A 19,732-nucleotide genomic window follows, 5' to 3' on the forward strand; every position below is an offset into this window, starting at 1 on the left:
GAGGACAGAGAAATGGTCTGTGGTCACCACCTGCAGAACCGTTCCTTTATAGGGTTGTCTTGATAATTGCTTCATTTCCACCTGCTGTCTGTTCCATTTGTACATCAGCAGGTGAAATTGATTCACAATCAGTGTTGATCCTAACTGGACAGGTTGATTTCCCAGAAGTGGGATTGAATTGGAGTTACATTGTGTTGTTTAAGTGTTCCCTTTATTTTTTTGAGCAGTGTATCTTCTGTCTATTTCAGGCACGTAGTTAAACCGAATAGGAGCTCATAAAACCTGTTTATTTTTCTCACAAAAGATGAAAACAGCCACCGTAAGCATCACACTTGATGTGTTTTTGTTGTTGTTTTTAACAAACTTTATTGAATGTCTCAGTGAAAATTAATACAACACGTGGAAATATGGATATAATATAAATTCATCATTCAACGATAATATCTACAAGAGGTAAATAAATGACAATAAAATAGTAAAAATTAAAGAAATTTAAAAGCTCAGCAATTCAGTAAATAAAAAGTTGACATGTATTTAGGGCTTTTGTTGTTGTTATTATTGGCTTTATGTAGTCCCATTCTTGCCTGATATAGGATTTCAGCTGCTCAACAGTTCAGGGTTTGTCGTATTTTTCACGTCACATTGCTCCAGATGTTTTCAATGATTGACAGGTCTGGACTGCAGGAGGCCAGTTTATCACCGGACTCTTCTACTACGGAGCCGTGCTGTTAGAATACGTGCAGAATGTGTTTGGACATGTTTTTGTTGAATTAAACAAAGACGTTCCCTGAAGGAGACGTTGTCTGGATGGCAGCATATGTTGCTCCAAAACCTGAATATATCTTTCAGTATTAATACTTCCTTAAAAATTGTCCAAGCTGCTGCGTGTGCAGATGCTGGATTTTAACTCCTCCTCCTCCTCCTTCTCCTCCTCCTCCTCTTCTTCTCATCTTCTCCTCCTCCTCCTCCTCCTCCCAGTCAGAGTCTCTGTAAACCAGCTGCTGCTGCTTCAACCTCTGGTCATCAGGACTCAGCTGATCTTCTCAGCACACCGTCCTGTTTAGTAATATGGCTCCCATCTGTAGAGAGAAGCAGAGAGAACAGAGGTGATACCTGAGTGTCTGCAGAGACTCCCTCCATCAGCTGTCAGTCAGTGATGCAGCAGAATAAAGAGCAGCAGGACTTCAGTCCAGTTTGGAGACTTCGGTCCGGTTCAGAAACACCACTTGGTTACTAATGTAATGCTGGTTCTGTGATGTGCAGGCTGCAGACTATTTATACTCTTATTGATACGACTCTCCATAATTTAGTACAAAAGATGAAATAAATACAAAACATAAAGATGAGACTAGATTGAAGTATTTCTGATGACTTTTTTGTCTGAAATGGTTTAAATTTCTTGGGGGATGGATGTTGTTCAGATGTTAAAGATGCTGCTTGTTGATTCAATACTGTAATGACACTCTCATTGGTTCTTCTGGGTTTTTGAAGAGAAATAACACCACGTCATGTTCTGTATATAAATGAACCGTCTTGAGTATCAAACTGCAGCAGCATTATTTTCAACAGAAGGTTTTCTTTGATAGTATTTTTACTGGTCAGTAGTTTTCCTGCAGCCCCCTCATCACTAATGATTGATCCGCCCGCTCTGAGTGATATGAAACTGAAACTGAGAGTTTCTGACCGACAGCTCAGATGACGTCCTGACCATTTCAGGCTGAATTCATGAACTCAGCGATAACTATCAGCTGGTTAGTGGTTAGTTTAATAGTTAACCCATGTTGGTAGACTTTAGTTGACTGTGTGTAGCTGCAGGCTGATTTCATCCTGCAGCAGCGACACATGAACGTCCAGCTTGTGGGAAACTTTCATCTCTCCGCCTGTATGTGACGGACTTCCTGGATGTCTCGACCGATCGCTGGTGTTTTCAACCTTTACACGCAAACGATGGTGAACATGGACTGCAGTGAAGAGTGACGGCACTTTAGTCCGTTTCTTCTCTGCTCCGCTGCCTGTAGAGCAGGCGGGACTCTGTGTCTGAGTGTCGGCTGCAGCGGACCGACAGCTGTCCCCCTCCGCTCGCTGCCGACATCTCGCGGCGTCCTCTCGGACACATTCATAAATACATTCAAATATATCTGGGCGGCTGTAAATTTACATGGACGGGCCGCCCAAGTCTAGTATATTTATGAGAAACACTGACATCACTGAAAGCAGCATGGAGCGACTCCAACCCTCTACTGACCTCAGAGTCTGTAGTCATCAACATGAGACATGAAGGAGCTGCAGCTGCTGATTAAACAGAGAAGATCTACAACAGTAACAGACAGTGAACTTACTCCAGAGTCTCCAGACTACAGTGTGGACTCTCCAGAAAACCACACAGCTGCTTCACTCCTGAATCCTGCAGCTTGTTGTAACTCAGGTCCAGATGTTTCAGATGGGAGGGGTTGGACTTCAGAGCTGAGACCAGAGAATCACAGCTGATCTCTGACAACCTGCTTAACCTCAATCTGAATAAAGAATAAAAGATGGAGATAAAATCATGTGATCCATCAGATGTGTTCAGTTTGAATGACTTTGTCCTTCTGTTATTGAGGATCTTCATCATGTCAGCCTTCTACTGACATCATCCAAATGCAGCACAACATTCATCCACCTCTTCATGTCAGCACAGATCAATAACATGCTGCTCACCTCCGTCAGGTCTCATTACACCATCACTTCTCTACTGATACTTTAAACAGCTGCAGCTGATGATGTTCTTTCATCTGAGTGTGTTGTGAAGGATCAATATCAGTGATCAGACTTTATCTGTGAAGTCACATTGAAATGAGCAGAAACCAAAGACAAATGTCTCCTTCAGGAAGTAAACGTTGAGTTTCAACAGATCAGAGTTCAGAGGATCTTCTGTTTAAAGCTGAGACTCTTTAGAACAAATGACAAACATTCATTTACTTTAACAACCATCAGAGGACATTTTCTACACTTTCTGCAACAAACACTCTGAATTTAGGACAAGAACACTGAAAATAGGAACAAAAGGAAATTTACAGCTTCAAGGATGGAAGTTCTGTTTGTACATGAAGGAGCTGCAGCTGCTGATTAAACAGAGAAGATCTACAACAGTAACAGACAGTGAACTTACTCCAGGGTCTCCAGACTGCAGTGTGGACTCTCCAGAAAACCACACAGCTGCTTCACTCCTGAATCCTGCAGGTTGTTGTAACTCAGGTCCAGATGTTTCAGATGGGAGGGGTTGGACTTCAGAGCTGAGACCAGAGAATCACAGCTGATCTTTGACAAACTGCAGCTCCTCAATCTGAATAAAGAATAAAAGATGGTGATAAAATCACGTGATCCATCAGATGTGTTCAGTTTGAATGACTTTGTCCTTCTGTTATTGAGGATCTTCATCATGTCAGCCTTCTACTGACATCATCCAAATGTCAGCACAACATTCATCCACCTCTTCATGTCAACACGGATTAATAACATGCTGCTCACCTCCGTCAGGTCTCATTACACCATCACTACTCTACTGATACTTTAATTAGCTGCAGCTGATGATGTTCTTTCATCTGAGTGTGTTGTGAAGGATCAATATCAATGATCACACTTTATCTGTGAAGTCACATTGAAATGAGCAGAAACCAAAGACAAATGTCTCCTTCAGGAAGTAAACGTTGAGTTTCAACAGATCAGAGTTCAGAGGATCTTCTGTTTACAGCTGAGACTCTTTAGAACAAATGACAAACATTCATTTACTTTAACAACCATCAGAGGACATTTTCTACACTTTCTGCAACAAACACTCTGAATTTAGGACAAGAACACTGAAAATAGGAAAAAAAGGAAATTTACAGCTTCAAGGATGGAAGTTCTGTTTGTACATGAAGGAGCTGCAGCTGCTGATTAAACAGAGAAGATCTACAACAGTAACAGACAGTGAACTTACTCCAGAGTCTCCAGACTGCAGTGTGGACTCTCCAGAAAACCACACAGCTGCTTCACTCCTGAATCCTGCAGGTTGTTGTAACTCAGGTCCAGATGTTTCAGATGGGAGGGGTTGGACTTCAGAGCTGAACCCAGAGAATCACAGCTGATCTTTGACAAACTGCAGCTCCTCAATCTGAATAAAGAATAAAAGCTGTGAGTTTAGACTCATTCAGTGTTTCATGGTGTGTTCAGAGCTGAAGAAGGTTCACAATGTACAAGTTTATAAAATGGAAACTCCAAACAGCTGCAGGTTGAAACAGTGAAACAGAAGCAGTGAAGAAGAGCTCTCATTAATATGAATGACAACATGCTGCTGCTTCAATAAAGACGGAGTGACTTCAGCTCTTAAACTCTGCAGCTCCACCAGCGGCTCCATCGATACAAACTCATGTTGTCCAACAAACTGATCCCAGATTCCTCTGAAGATCCTCAAGTTTCAGAAGAAAACAAACATGTCCGACTGAATGTGGAAGAAAAGTCCATCAGATGATCCAAACTACATCTACAACATTTGATGTGATGTGATCTGTTTGAATATTTCAGTCCAACATCATCACATGACTCCAGACCAGTGTGAACAAGCACATACTGAACATTTATTTGTTGCAGTCTGATGTTGTGGAAAAGATTTCTAGTTTTATTTCAATGTCAGACTTTAAGGTGAAAATCCAGAGTTTCAGTTTCACAGTCGATCATCCAGTGAAGGATTTTTCTTCTTCTATGAAGGTTTTAAATGTGGACGTTGCTCTGCCACAGTCAGCGGACTAAACCAGAGAAGAAGAAAACAGACTTTCCCCTGAAGATCCTCAGTGTGGATCAGTAGAATATCAGCTGATGTCTGCAGTTTAGTTTCACCACAACTTTCACATCATGTTCATCTCAGCACAACTAAAACATGGAGTCTTATGTAACCAGAATAATTTAATCTGGGATCTTAATTATTATGTTTAGGAACGATGTTATTGTCCCCTTAAGGAAGGTCGACAGGTTGTCACGTAGCCGTTTTCCTCTGTACACAGAAAAGTCCGAGGAGAGTCAATGTTTTCCTGAATATATCATCTTTGTTACTCCGTGCACAGAGATGGATAGAAGTGATCATCCATGTCTCAATAGAGGATGTTTGTTTTCCCGTCGTCTGTGCTTCGGTATGGTAGGAGTTGTGAGCAGGAAAAGATGAATCAGATTCCACTAAAGAAAAGTGAACAACTTTAAATTGAATGTTGAACGACGAGCCATTGAAGAGCTGCAGTTTCACCAACAGATCCTTAGAACTTTGAACATTTGATATCCTGGTGAGTTTATTTAAGTTCAATGCTTTTTTACTGTTGCATGCTAGCTTCGTTAGCAGGAATGCTCGACGATATTTAGAAGTAAGTTGTGTATTTTACAAAAACCAGTCAGGATAAATCTGAAGGGGAAACAAAAAACATTCCTGAAGATGTAATGATTGTAATTGAATGCCTTGAGTTATGTATGTTCACTAATTAGTTGTTATATTGTGTGTGATGTTTACAGCCATGCGGGTTGCAGGCCCAGTTGAGTAAATTGAATTAGTAATGAACTATTGTCCTGCACATGTGCAGAGGCTGTTTTTTTTTTTAATATCTTCTTCGTTGGAACCAGAGGTACCGTCCATCCACCGTCCTGCCTGCCACCACTCACCCCATCTTCATCCATCTTACCGTCTACCTTCACCTGAGAGAATCTTCATCTCAGCTGGACATCACAGTTCACCTGGAGTCCATTTCACTGGACATTGTTTGTGCACAGAGGAGAGGGGGGGGGGGGGACATTTGAGAACTAAACTCTTTCTTTTATACCTTTTTTTCAGTTTCATTTATTCCTGAGATCTCAGAGGTTTTTGATTTTCATATTTTCTGCTTGGACACTTTTTGATGTGTGGAATTGTCAATTTGTTGTAGTATTGTTATTATATTGTGTTTTAATTAAACCTTTTGTTGTAAGTGTAATTCAGGGTGGATATTTCTTGTCTGTGCAGCAGTCAGACGAGTGATGGATTAACCAGTCTCCTCATTGAACCTGGATTAGATTTGATAATTCTCCTCTTTTCTGTCTATTCTGCACTGTCTCTAAAGCAACAGCTGCACGGGGGTTACATATATATAAATGAACCGTCTTGAGTAGCAAACTGCAGCAGCATTATTTTCAACAGAAGGTTTTCTTTGATAGTATTTTTACTGGTCAGTAGTTTTCCTGCAGCCCCCTCATCACTAATGATTGATCCGCCCGCTCTGAGTGATATGAAACTGAAACTGAGAGTTTCTGACCGACAGCTCAGATGACGCTCTGACCATTTCAGGCTGAATTCATGAACTCAGCGATAACTATCAGCTGGTTAGTGGTTAGTTTAATAGTTAACCCATGTTGGTAGACTTTAGTTGACTGTGTGTAGCTGCAGGCTGATTTCATCCTGCAGCAGCGACACATGAACGTCCAGCTTGTGGGAAACTTTCATCTCTCCGCCTGTATGTGACGGACTTCCTGGATGTCTCGACCGATCGCTGGTGTTTTCAACCTTTACACGCAAACGATGGTGAACATGGACTGCAGTGAAGAGTGACGGCACTTTAGTCCGTTTCTTCTCTGCTCCGCTGCCTGTAGAGCAGGCGGGACTCTGTGTCTGAGTGTCGGCTGCAGCGGACCGACAGCTGTCCCCCTCCGCTCGCTGCCGACACACATCTCGCGGCGTCCTCTCGGACACATTAATAAATACATTCAAATATATCTGGGCGGCTGTAAATTTACATGGACGGGCCGCCCAAGTCTAGTATATTTATGAGAAACACTGACATCACTGAAAGCAGCATGGAGCGACTCCAACCCTCTACTGACCTCAGAGTCTGTAGTCATCAACATGAGACATGAAGGAGCTGCAGCTGCTGATTAAACAGAGAAGATCTACAACAGTAACAGACAGTGAACTTACTTCAGAGTCTCCAGACTACAGTGTGGACTCTCCAGAAAACCACACAGCTGCTTCACTGCTGAATCCTGCAGCTGGAAATTGTTACTCAGGTCCAGATGTTTCAGATGGGAGGGGTTGGACTTCAGAGCTGAGACCAGAGAATCACAGCTGATCTTTGACAAACTGCAGCTCTCCAATCTGAATAAAGAATAAAAGATGGAGATAAAATCATGTGATCCATCAGATGTGTTCAGTTTGAATGACTTTGTCCTTCTGTTAATGAGAATCTTCATCATGTCAGCCTTCTACTGACATCATCCAAATGTCAGCACAACATTCATCCACCTCTTCATGTCAACATAGATCAATAACATGCTGCTCACCTCCGTCAGGTCTCTTTACACCATCACTACTCTACTGATACTTTAAACAGCTGCAGCTGATGATGTTCTTTCATCTGAGTGTGTTGTGAAGGATCAATATCAGTGATCTGACTTTATCTGTGAAGTCACATTGAAATGAGCAGAAACCAAAGACAAATGTCTCCTTCAGGAAGTAAACGTTGAGTTTCAACAGATCAGAGTTCAGAGGATCTTCTGTTTACAGCTGAGACTCTTTAGAACAAATGACAAACATTCATTTACTTTAACAACCATCAGAGGACATTTTCTACACTTTCTGCAACAAACACTCTGAATTTAGGACAAGAACACTGAAAATAGGAATAAAAGGAAATTTATAGCTTTAAGGATGGAAGTTCTGTTTGTACATGAAGGAGCTGCAGCTGCTGATTAAACAGAGAAGATCTACAACAGTAACAGACAGTGAACTTACTTCAGAGTCTCCAGACTACAGTGTGGACTCTCCAGAAATCCACACAGCTGCTTCACTCCTGAATCCTGTAGCTTGTTGATACTCAGGTCCAGATGTTTCAGATGGGAGGGGTTGGACTTCAGAGCTGAACCCAGAGAATCACAGCTGATCTCTGACAATCTGCAGCTCATCAATCTGAACAAAGAACAAAAGATGTGAGTTTAGACTCATTCAGTGTTTCATGGTGTGTTCAGAGCTGAAGAAGGTTCACAATGTACAAGTTTATAAAATGGAAACTCCAAACAGCTGCAGGTTGAAACAGTGAAACAGAAGCAGTGAAGAAGAGCTCTCATTAATATGAATGACAACATGCTGCTGCTTCAATAAAGACGGAGTGACTTCAGCTCTTAAACTCTGCAGCTCCACCAGCGGCTCCATCGATACAAACTCATGTTGTCCAACAAACTGATCCCAGATTCCTCTGAAGATCCTCAAGTTTCAGAAGAAAACAAACATGTCCGACTGAATGTGGAAGAAAAGTCCATCAGATGATCCAAACTACATCTACAACATTTGATGTGATGTGATCTGTTTGAATATTTCAGTCCAACATCATCACATGACTCCAGACCAGTGTGAACAAGCACATACTGAACATTTATTTGTTGCAGTCTGATGTTGTGGAAAAGATTTCTAGTTTTATTTCAATGTCAGACTTTAAGGTGAAAATCCAGAGTTTCAGTTTCACAGTCGATCATCCAGTGAAGGATTTTTCTTCTTCTATGAAGGTTTTAAATGTGGACGTTGCTCTGCCACAGTCAGCGGACTAAACCAGAGAAGAAGAAAACAGACTTTCCCCTGAAGATCCTCAGTGTGGATCAGTAGAATATCAGCTGATGTCTGCAGTTTAGTTTCACCACAACTTTCACATCATGTTCATCTCAGCACAACTAAAACATGGAGTCTTATGTAACCAGAATAATTTAATCTGGGATCTTAATTATTATGTTTAGGAACGATGTTATTGTCCCCTTAAGTAAGGTCGACAGGTTGTCACGTAGCCGTTTTCCTCTGTACACAGAAAAGTCCGAGGAGAGTCAATGTTTTCCTGAATATATCATGTTTGTTACTCCGTGCACAGAGATGGATAGAAGTGATCATCCATGTCTCAATAGAGGATGTTTGTTTTCCGTCGTCTGTGCTTCGGTATGGTAGGAGTTGTGAGCAGGAAAAGATGAATCAGATTCCGCTAAAGAAAAGTGAACAACTTTAAATTGAATGTTGAACGACGAGCCATTGAAGAGCTGCAGTTTCACCAACAGATCCTTAGAACTTTGAACATTTGATATCCTGGTGAGTTTATTGAAGTTCAATGCTTTTTTACTGTTGCATGCTAGCTTCGTTAGCAGGAATGCTCGACGATATTTAGAAGTAAGTTGTGTATTTTACAAAAACCAGTCAGGATAAATCTGAAGGGGAAACAAAAAACATTCCTGAAGATGTAATGATTGTAATTGAATGCCTTGAGTTATGTATGTTCACTAATTAATTGTTATATCGTGTGTGATGTTTACAGCCATGCGGGTTGCAGGTCCAGTTGAGTAAATTGAATTAGTAATGAACTATTGTCCTGCACATGTGAAGAGGCTGTTTTGTTTTTAATATCTTCTTCGTTGGAACCAGAGGTACCGTCCATCCACCGTCCTGCCTGCCACCACTCACCCCATCTTCATCCATCTTACCGTCTACCTTCACCTGAGAGAATCTTCATCTCAGCTGGACATCACAGTTCACCTGGAGTCCATTTCACTGGACATTGTTTGTGCACGTGGGGGGGGGGGGGGGGGTAGGACATTTGAGAACTCAACTCTTTCTTTTATACCTTTTTTTTATTTCATTTATTCCTGAGATCTCAGAGGTTTTTGATTTTCATATTTCCTGCTTGGACACTTTTTGACGTGTGGAATTGTCAATTTGTTGTAGTATTGTTATTATATTGTGTTCTAATTAAACCTTTTGTTGTAAGTGTAATTCAGGGTGGATATTTCTTGTCTGTGCAGCAGTCAGACGAGTGATCGATTAACCAGTCTCCTCATTGAACCTGGATTAGATTTGATAATTCCCCTCTTTTCTGTCTATTCTGCACTGTCTCTAAAGCAACAGCTGCACGGGGGTTACATATATATAAATGAACCGTCTTGAGTAGCAAACTGCAGCAGCATTATTTTCAACAGAAGGTTTTCTTTGATAGTATTTTTACTGGTCAGTAGTTTTCCTGCAGCCCCCTCATCACTAATGATTGATCCGCCCGCTCTGAGTGATATGAAACTGAAACTGAGAGTTTCTGACCGACAGCTCAGATGACGCTCTGACCATTTCAGGCTGAATTCATGAACTCAGCGATAACTATCAGCTGATTAGTGGTTAGTTTAATAGTTAACCCATGTTGGTAGACTTTAGTTGACTGTGTGTAGCTGCAGGCTGATTTCATCCTGCAGCAGCGACACATGAACGTCCAGCTTGTGGGAAACTTTCATCTCTCCGCCTGTATGTGACGGACTTCCTGGATGTCTCGACCGATCGCTGGTGTTTTCAACCTTTACACGCAAACGATGGTGAACATGGACTGCAGTGAAGAGTGACGGCACTTTAGTCCGTTTCTTCTCTGCTCCGCTGCCTGTAGAGCAGGCGGGACTCTGTGTCTGAGTGTCGGCTGCAGCGGACCGACAGCTGTCCCCCTCCGCTCGCTGCCGACACACATCTCGCGGCGTCCTCTCGGACACATTCATAAATACATTCAAATATATCTGGGCGGCTGTAAATTTACATGGACGGGCCGCCCAAGTCTAGTATATTTATGAGAAACACTGACATCACTGAAAGCAGCATGGAGCGACTCCAACCCTCTACTAACCTCAGAGTCTGTAGTCATCAACATGAGACATGAAGGAGCTGCAGCTGCTGATTAAACAGAGAAGATCTACAACAGTAACAGACAGTGAACCTACTCCAGAGTCTCCAGACTACAGTGTGGACTCTCCAGAAAACCACACAGCTGCTTCACTCCTGAATCCTGTAGCTTGTTGTCACTCAGGTCCAGATGTTTCAGATGGGAGGGGTTGGACTTCAGAGCTGAACCCAGAGAATCACAGCTGATCGTTGACAAACTGCAGCTCTTCAATCTGAATAAAGAATAAAAGCTGTGAGTTTAGACTCATTCAGTGTTTCATGGTGTGTTCAGAGCTGAAGAAGGTTCACAATGTACAAGTTTAGAAAATGGAAACTCCAAACAGCTGCAGGTTGAAACAGTGAAACAGAAGCAGTGAAGAAGAGCTCTCATTAATATGAATGACAACATGCTGCTGCTTCAATAAAGACGGAGTGACTTCAGCTCTTAAACTCTGCAGCTCCACCAGCGGCTCCATCGATACAAACTCATGTTGTCCAACAAACTGATCCCAGATTCCTCTGAAGATCCTCAAGTTTCAGAAGAAAACAAACATGTCCGACTGAATGTGGAAGAAAAGTCCATCAGATGATCCAAACTACATCTACAACATTTGATGTGATGTGATCTGTTTGAATATTTCAGTCCAACATCATCACATGACTCCAGACCAGTGTGAACAAGCACATACTGAACATTTATTTGTTGCAGTCTGATGTTGTGGAAAAGATTTCTAGTTTTATTTCAATGTCAGACTTTAAGGTGAAAATCCAGAGTTTCAGTTTCACAGTCGATCATCCAGTGAAGGATTTTTCTTCTTCTATGAAGGTTTTAAATGTGGACGTTGCTCTGCCACAGTCAGCGGACTAAACCAGAGAAGAAGAAAACAGACTTTCCCCTGAAGATCCTCAGTGTGGATCAGTAGAATATCAGCTGTTGTCTGCAGTTTAGTTTCACCACAACTTTCACATCATGTTCATCTCAGCACAACTAAAACATGGAGTCTTATGTAACCAGAATAATTTAATCTGGGATCTTAATTATTATGTTTAGGAACGATGTTATTGTCCCCTTAAGTAAGGTCGACAGGTTGTCACGTAGCCGTTTTCCTCTGTACACAGAAAAGTCCGAGGAGAGTCAATGTTTTCCTGAATATATCATCTTTGTTACTCCGTGCACAGAGATGGATAGAAGTGATCATCCATGTCTCAATAGAGGATGTTTGTTTTTCCGTCGTCTGTGCTTCGGTATGGTAGGAGTTGTGAGCAGGAAAAGATGAATCAGATTCCGCTAAAGAAAAGTGAACAACTTTAAATTGAATGTTGAACGACGAGCCATTGAAGAGCTGCAGTTTCACCAACAGATCCTTAGAACTTTGAACATTTGATATCCTGGTGAGTTTATTGAAGTTCAATGCTTTTTTACTGTTGCATGCTAGCTTCGTTAGCAGGAATGCTCGACGATATTTAGAAGTAAGTTGTGTATTTTACAAAAACCAGTCAGGATGAATCTGAAGGGGAAACAAAAAACATTCCTGAAGATGTAATGATTGTAATTGAATGCCTTGAGTTCTGTATGTTCACTAATTAGTTGTTATATTGTGTGTGATGTTTACAGCCATGCGGGTTGCAGGCCCAGTTGAGTAAATTGAATTAGTAATGAACTATTGTCCTGCACATGTGCAGAGGCTGTTTTTTTTTTATATATCTTCTTCGTTGGAACCAGAGGTACCGTCCATCCACCGTCCTGCCTGCCACCACTCACCCCATCTTCATCCATCTTACCGTCTACCTTCACCTGAGAGAATCTTAATCTCAGCTGGACATCACAGTTCACCTGGAGTCCATTTCACTGGACATTGTTTGTGCACGTGGGGGGGGGGGGGGTAGGACATTTGAGAACTCAACTCTTTCTTTTATACCTTTTTTTTATTTCATTTATTCCTGAGATCTCAGAGGTTTTTGATTTTCATATTTCCTGCTTGGACACTTTTTGATGTGTGGAATTGTCAATTTGTTGTAGTATTGTTATTATATTGTGTTCTAATTAAAAATTTTGTTGTAAGTGTAATTCAGGGTGGATATTTCTTGTCTGTGCAGCAGTCAGACGAGTGATCGATTAACCAGTCTCCTCATTGAACCTGGATTAGATTTAATAATTCCCCTCATTTCTGTCTATTCTGCACTGTCTCTAAAGCAACAGCTGCACGGGGGTTACATATATATAAATGAACCGTCTTGAGTAGCAAACTGCAGCAGCATTATTTTCAACAGAAGGTTTTCTTTGATAGTATTTTTACTGGTCAGTAGTTTTCCTGCAGCCCCCTCATCACTAATGATTGATCCGCCCGCTCTGAGTGATATGAAACTGAAACTGAGAGTTTCTGACCGACAGCTCAGATGACGCTCTGACCATTTCAGGCTGAATTCATGAAGTCAGCGATAACTATCAGCTGGTTAGTGGTTAGTTTAATAGTTAACCCATGTTGGTAGACTTTAGTTGACTGTGTGTAGCTGCAGGCTGATTTCATCCTGCAGCAGCGACACATGAACGTCCAGCTTGTGGGAAACTTTCATCTCTCCGCCTGTATGTGACGGACTTCCTGGATGTCTCGACCGATCGCTGGTGTTTTCAACCTTTACACGCAAACGATGGTGAACATGGACTGCAGTGAAGAGTGACGGCACTTTAGTCCGTTTCTTCTCTGCTCCGCTGCCTGTAGAGCAGGCGGGACTCTGTGTCTGAGTGTCGGCTGCAGCGGACCGACAGCTGTCCCCCTCCGCTCGCTGCCAACACACATCTCGCGGCGTCCTCTCGGACACATTAATAAATACATTCAAATATATCTGGGCGGCTGTAAATTTACATGGACGGGCCGCCCAAGTCTAGTATATTTATGAGAAACACTGACATCACTGAAAGCAGCATGGAGCGACTCCAACCCTCTACTGACCTCAGAGTCTGTAGTCATCAACATGAGACATGAAGGAGCTGCAGCTGCTGATTAAACAGAGAAGATCTACAACAGTAACAGACAGTGAACTTACTTCAGAGTCTCCAGACTACAGTGTGGACTTTCCAGAAAACCACACAGCTGTTTCACAGCTGAATCCTGCAGCTTGTTGTCACTCAGGTCCAGATGTTTCAGATGGGAGGGGTTGGACTTCAGAGCTGAACCCAGAGAATCACAGCTGATCTTTGACAAACTGCATCGCTTCAATCTGAATAAAGAATATAAGATGGAGATAAAATCATGTGATCCATCAGATGTGTTCAGATTTAATGAGTTTGTCCAACACACAACACCGCTGTAGATTTTCTCCTTAAACACCGGAGTCTGAAGGAGATTTCATGACATTCAAAAAATTTAAAATGTCTCTTCAATACATTCAAATCAGAAGTTCTGATTCAGTTCATGAACTGACCTCAGAGTCTCCAGTCTACAGTTTGGACTCTTCAGTCCAGCAGACAGCTGCTTCACTCCTGAATCCTTCAGCTGGTTGTCACTCAGGTCCAGATGTTTCAGATGGGAGGGGTCAGACTTCAGAGCTGAGGTCACGACTTCACAGTGAGTCTCTGAGAGTCCACAGCCAACAAGTCTGTAATGACACAAATATTACAAAATATGTTATTATGAAAGACGACACTTTATATTTACTTCCTGTGATTGATAACAAACAGTTTGACACTTCCTGTTTGACATTCACGCTGCGTTCCAGATTGCAAATTATTTCTTTATACTTTTAGTACTTAGTCTCGGTGGCTCAGTCGATGTGACGCATCTTCTGCTGCAGAGGATTGTGGGTCAGAACAGCCAGAGCAGCATGCTGACCTGCAGACTGGAGAATACGACCGAACGTAGTACAACATCCTGGTACTTTTGGAGTACTACATTTAACACACTATGTATTGGGACATACTGATCTTCTTCTGCCGTACTAAATAGTGTGGTTGTATGGATACTGGAATGCAGGTGCTGTGTCCCAATTGTCCACTACATGGTGACTATATAGTGAACAAACTCCACTCTGATTGGCCACTCGTCCACTATGTGGTGTTGTAACGCAGCAAGGGTGAGTCTTCACATCGGTGCATCACCTCTGCTACAGCTGCCAAAATGAACAACACAGGTAAGAGAAAGCCAGCGCAGAAGAGCCTTAAAGTGCAACACCACTGAGGGCCACTAGGGGCCGTCTCCAAAGAACCTCAGTCTCCATAGACTCCCACTGAAAAAGCATCAAGTTCTCTCCTGAAATACAAAGTCAGTAAATGTTTTCCACAAGTCATCATGGTGTCATTAGATAAACTCCCTCCTTCTGATCAGTGTTCTGGTCCTTCTGGAAATAATTCATCATTCATTAGATATTAGGACTCAAACACAGATATGTTTGGGGGCGGAGGTGTTTGATTGACAGGCCTGGAGTGGTTTCAGGGTTTACTGTTATGTGGGCGGGGCCTAATGTCCCTGGGCTCCCTGTTAGGTCCACTGATTGCTCCTCCCAGCTCATCAAAATATGGTCCCTTCTGGGTCCACAACATCAAGACAGCGTCGGCTGAAATGTCCGACTGGAGGCTTCAAAACGAGCCCTCACATCCTGATGGGTGACGTCACGGTGGGCTGCACTGTATGCAGTCAATTAATAGTTACCTGGATGTAACTTCAGTTCTATGAGTACGTTTAGTGCGCTACCTCATGTAAAGCTTCGGCAGTTTCAATGATATCATACGGTTGTTTATGAAAATTTCATTTTGTTAATATATTAAAAACCGGATGAACCAGAATACAATCAGAACTACAACTGACATTAATGTTTACAACAAACCAGTGGAACACTGTTTAAAGAATAATGACAATGTTCTAGTGAGAATATTTGAAGAACCAAACTACTGATCTGATTGATAACATTAATGATCACATGTGGACTCACCGAGCCGTCCTGCAGTTCCTCACAGCTGGGATCAGTCTCCGTCGTCCCTCCTGTGATGTGTTGTACTTCTTCAGGTCCAACTCATCCAGAACCTCCTCTGACATCTGCAGCATGGAGGCCAGACCTGAGCAGTGGATGTCAGAGAATTTCTTCTTTGATCTGTTCTCTGACTTCAGGAAGTCTTGGATCTCCTGATGGACTGAGAGGTCGTTCATCTCCATCAGACAGTGGAAGATGTTGATGCTTCTGTCTGGAGAGATTTCATCACTGTTCATCTCCTTCAGGTTCTTGATGGCTCTCTGGATGATTCTTGAACTGCTTATTTTCGGACCCAGCAGGCGTCCTAAGAGTCTCTGGTTGGACTTCAGAGTGAGGCCATGAAGGAAACGAACAAACAGGTCCAGGTGGCCACTTTTACTTTGGAGGGATTTTTCCATGGCTCCTCTCAGGAAGTCATCCAAAGGAGGGAAACCATCATCATTGTTTCTAAAAAACTTGGAAATCTTCTTCAGAAACGACTTTTCTTTTGAATCCGTCTTATCTTTCAGGAAGTCTTTCAGGAAGTCTTTCAGGAAGTCCTGCAGCACCTTTGTGTTCCTGTCGGTGAAACAGTGGAACATGTAGACTGCAGCCAGAAACTCCTGAACGCTCAGATGAACAAAGCAGTAGACTGTTTTCTGGAAGATCACACACTCTCTCTTGAAGATCTCTGTACAAACTCCTGAGTACACCGAGGCATCTGTGACGTCCAGACCGCACCGCTGCAGGTCTTCTTGGTAGAACATGATGTTTCCTTCCTCCAGTTGTTCAAACGCCAGCCTACCCAGCTTCAGAAGAACTTCCCCGTCAGCCTCCGTCTCCTCCTGTGGACTCGTCTCGTGTCCACCATACTTGATCTTCTTCCTCTTGGTCTGAACCAGCAGGAAGTGTGAGTACATGTCAGTCAGGGTCTTGGGCAGCTTTCCTCTCTGCTCGGTGGTCAACATGTGGTCCAGAACCGTAGCGCTGATCCAGCAGAAGACGGGGATTCCACACATGATGTGGAGGCTCCTGGAGGTCTTGATGTGGGAGATGATGCTGCTGGACCGCTCTTCATCACTGAACCTCCTCCTGAAGTACTCCTCCTTCTGGGCGTCAGTGAAGCCTCGTACTTCCGTCAGCCTGTCGACACACTCAGAAGGGATCTGATTGGCCGCCGCGGGTCGGGAAGTTATCCAGACGAGAGCCGAGGGAAGCAGATTCCCCTCGATGAGGTTGGTCAGCAGCACGTCGACGGAGGACTCGTGAGTGACATCAACGAGCTTCCTGCTGCTGAAGTCCAGAGAGAGTCTGCTTTCATCCAGGCCGTCAAAGATGAACAGAAGCTTCCAGACAGCGAGCTGCTCTGCTGAGACCTTCTGTAACGTTGGATGGAAAACACGGAGCAGCGTGAGAAGACTGTACCGCTCATCTCGGATCAAGTTCAGCTCCCTGAACGACAGCAGAATCACCACGCTGACGTCCTGGTTCTCCGAGCCCTCGGCCCAGTCCAGAGAGAACTTCTGCACCGAGAAGGTTTTTCCGACACCGGCGACGCCGTTGGTCAGAACCACTCTGATGGGTCTCTGCTGGTCGGGGAAGGCTTTAAAGATGTCGTGGCACTTGATTGGAGCGTCATGGAGGATCTTCTTCTTGATCTCCAGCTGCATCACCTCATGTTGGGTATCAACCTCTTCACTCCGTCCCTCTGTGATGTAGAGCTCCGTGTAGATCCTCTTCAGGAGGGTTCCACTTCCTCTTTCATCACTTCCTTCAGTCACATGTTCACATCTCCTCCTCACACTGATCTTATGTTCATCTAAAACCTGCTGCAGACCAACATCTGGACAAAGACAAGAACAGCTGTCGGACTAAAGAAAGAAAAGCTGCACACAAACTAAAGACAGGAAGAGGAACCTGGTTCAGTTCTGTTGGATTTACAATCATTTAAATGTCTGACGTAAAAAATGAGACGGTATAAAGCAACAGGTTCAGTTTTCAGAACCGAGTCCTCAGCAGACAGATGAACAGTCTTACTTTGTACAGTGCCGGTCTGACTGGCTGTCTGCGGTCCAGGTCTGGTTCTGGATCTTTGTCCACACTGGGGACAGGAGGAGTCTCCTGATGGAGCCGACTGGTCCCAGTAGGAGGTGATGCACTGTCTGCAGAACCGGTGTCCACAGCTGGTGGAGACGGGATCCTTCAGGACGTCCTGACACAGAACACAGCAGGACAGCTGCTCCTCCTCAGGGACACCCCTCCTCTTCCTCAATCTGTCAACACATTTTTTCATCACTACAATAATCTGCTGATGGTTGTTCTGGACCTCACAGAACAATCTACTGTCTGATGGAGAGAACCGAAGCTCAGAGGTCCACTTACTAAAGCTTTCAGATCTTCATAGGCTGAAACATGTTGGTTGAAGTGTGAAATGTGAAATTGAGGTTTTCTGGTGTTTTACTACAGAAATACTTTAAACTAGAATCCTCCTGATTTTAAACTTCACTGATAGTTCTGCTTCATGAATGAAAATATTTCAGCTGAACATTTTGTCTTCATCCTCAATGAATCATCTTCCATGTAGTCAGTTTACAACAACAAAAGTCTCTTACTTTGAGTCTGAAGGTTCTGGTTCAGTACTGAAGTCCGGAGGATTTACTTTGGACTGATCACTCTTCAGAGACAGACAGATGGATCCTGGAGACTCGGCTCTCTGGCTGTAGAACTGATCTCTGCAAACACAAACGTGTTTTTATCTGTTTTATTCTGACCTGTGAAATGAATGAACGTCAATGAAAAATGAATAAAAAACAAAACAAAGTCCTGATTGAAACAAATGCTGCTGATGTGTCTGCACTTCTTGTCTTCTTGATTCTTTCCCTTCAGTTCAGCTTGATTTCGCACATGGAGGCCCGTCTGTTTCTTCATTACTGTGCAGGGTTCCACTTTGTTGTGTTTGTATGGTTGTTGTTGTTGTTTTTTTCCCGGTTTTTGTTAAAAAAGTAACTCCAACAGTGGTTTAGGATTGTTTTTAAGATTGTCTCTAAACTGTTATTAGAACTTTTCAGTTCAGCTGCTCGACACAACCACACAGGACAGCTTCTCTCTTGGAGATCATTTCTATTGATTATTCAGAGGACGTCAGCTGAGCAGGTGATCCTTCAGTGTGTTCCAGGACACATTCAGGTTCCCACTGCTCAAAGAATGAGGTCCTATGAGTCCCAGACCACCTCCGAATGTGGTCTGATCAGATCTGATCTCAACGTGTATTGTTTGTATGTTGAGCTGCCCACTTGTGATTGGATCAGCCAGGACAGATGTTGTTTCCATGGTAATGCCAGGTGTAAACAGGCTCATAGAAAACAAGTTTGTTCTGGTTCTTACAGCATAAGACTGTTAATACTGAGTGTTCAGGTTGCTGCTGTTTTGTGAAAGGAACTTAAAGAACATTTAACTTTTTCTTCTCCATATTTGACTGTTGTTGATAAACATATCACATATTAATTGAAGGGAAACCAGGCACAGAAGAAGGGACTTTCAGTTAACGTCAATAAGTTGGGGTCTGAAACTGTTTACAACACTTGGAATGACGCTTTACAGTCGAAATGAAGAGTTTCACATGTCAACGTTTACTGTGGACTTTGAGCAACAGCATTTGATGAAAGAAGGAGGAAACAAGATGCTTCTCTGTGAACAGCCCCTTAACTACCATCCACCGATACCTGTGAGGCCTTCGTGGGACACCTGTAAATTGTAGCATCTACTGATATTCTGCATGGGAGGACTTGAGACAGTCCCTCCAGGAGGTTTATTTGTGATTGTTGAGATTAAAAATGTTTGATATTGCAGTGGATTTTCTGAAAAATTGCGGGAATTGGAAAAAAATTGCAAGTTAAAAAACAAAAATGTCTTCTTTTTTTTTTTTTAAACACGACAGGAATGAATATGTAATCACTTCCTTTGATAATAATCATGCTGCACATCACAGAAATATTTTGATTCTAATCTTATTTTTACTTAATTATTGAACTTATTGAACCACGGGGCTAAAAGTTACAAAAATAAATCATAAAAGTGACACAGCTTTCCAGAACAGACAGT

General features: G+C 42.7%; 1 protein-coding gene across 1 annotated transcript in view; it reads right to left on the reverse strand.

The window, feature by feature from the left end:
• Positions 1-288: 288 nt before the first annotated feature.
• The window catches only part of LOC138215522 (protein NLRC3-like), a 132,172-nt gene continuing 112,728 nt past the window's right edge, over positions 289-19,732 (reverse strand). The window contains exons 2-13 of the mRNA XM_069177730.1: positions 18,244-18,363; positions 17,669-17,904; positions 15,614-17,474; positions 14,111-14,284; positions 13,733-13,906; positions 10,747-10,920; positions 7,760-7,933; positions 6,947-7,123; positions 3,959-4,132; positions 3,149-3,322; positions 2,340-2,513; positions 289-1,079 (exon numbers count right to left, since the gene is read on the reverse strand). Coding sequence (XP_069033831.1) covers positions 1,061-1,079; positions 2,340-2,513; positions 3,149-3,322; positions 3,959-4,132; positions 6,947-7,123; positions 7,760-7,933; positions 10,747-10,920; positions 13,733-13,906; positions 14,111-14,284; positions 15,614-17,474; positions 17,669-17,904; positions 18,244-18,363 — 3,631 coding nt within the window. The 3' untranslated portion in view covers positions 289-1,060. The remainder of the gene's footprint in view (positions 1,080-2,339; positions 2,514-3,148; positions 3,323-3,958; positions 4,133-6,946; positions 7,124-7,759; positions 7,934-10,746; positions 10,921-13,732; positions 13,907-14,110; positions 14,285-15,613; positions 17,475-17,668; positions 17,905-18,243; positions 18,364-19,732) is intronic.

Source organism: Embiotoca jacksoni, unplaced genomic scaffold (genome assembly GCF_022577435.1).
Source record: "Embiotoca jacksoni isolate LCO1_2020_lvr unplaced genomic scaffold, fEmbJac1.0.p SCAF_77, whole genome shotgun sequence".
NCBI lineage: Eukaryota > Metazoa > Chordata > Actinopteri > Embiotocidae > Embiotoca > Embiotoca jacksoni.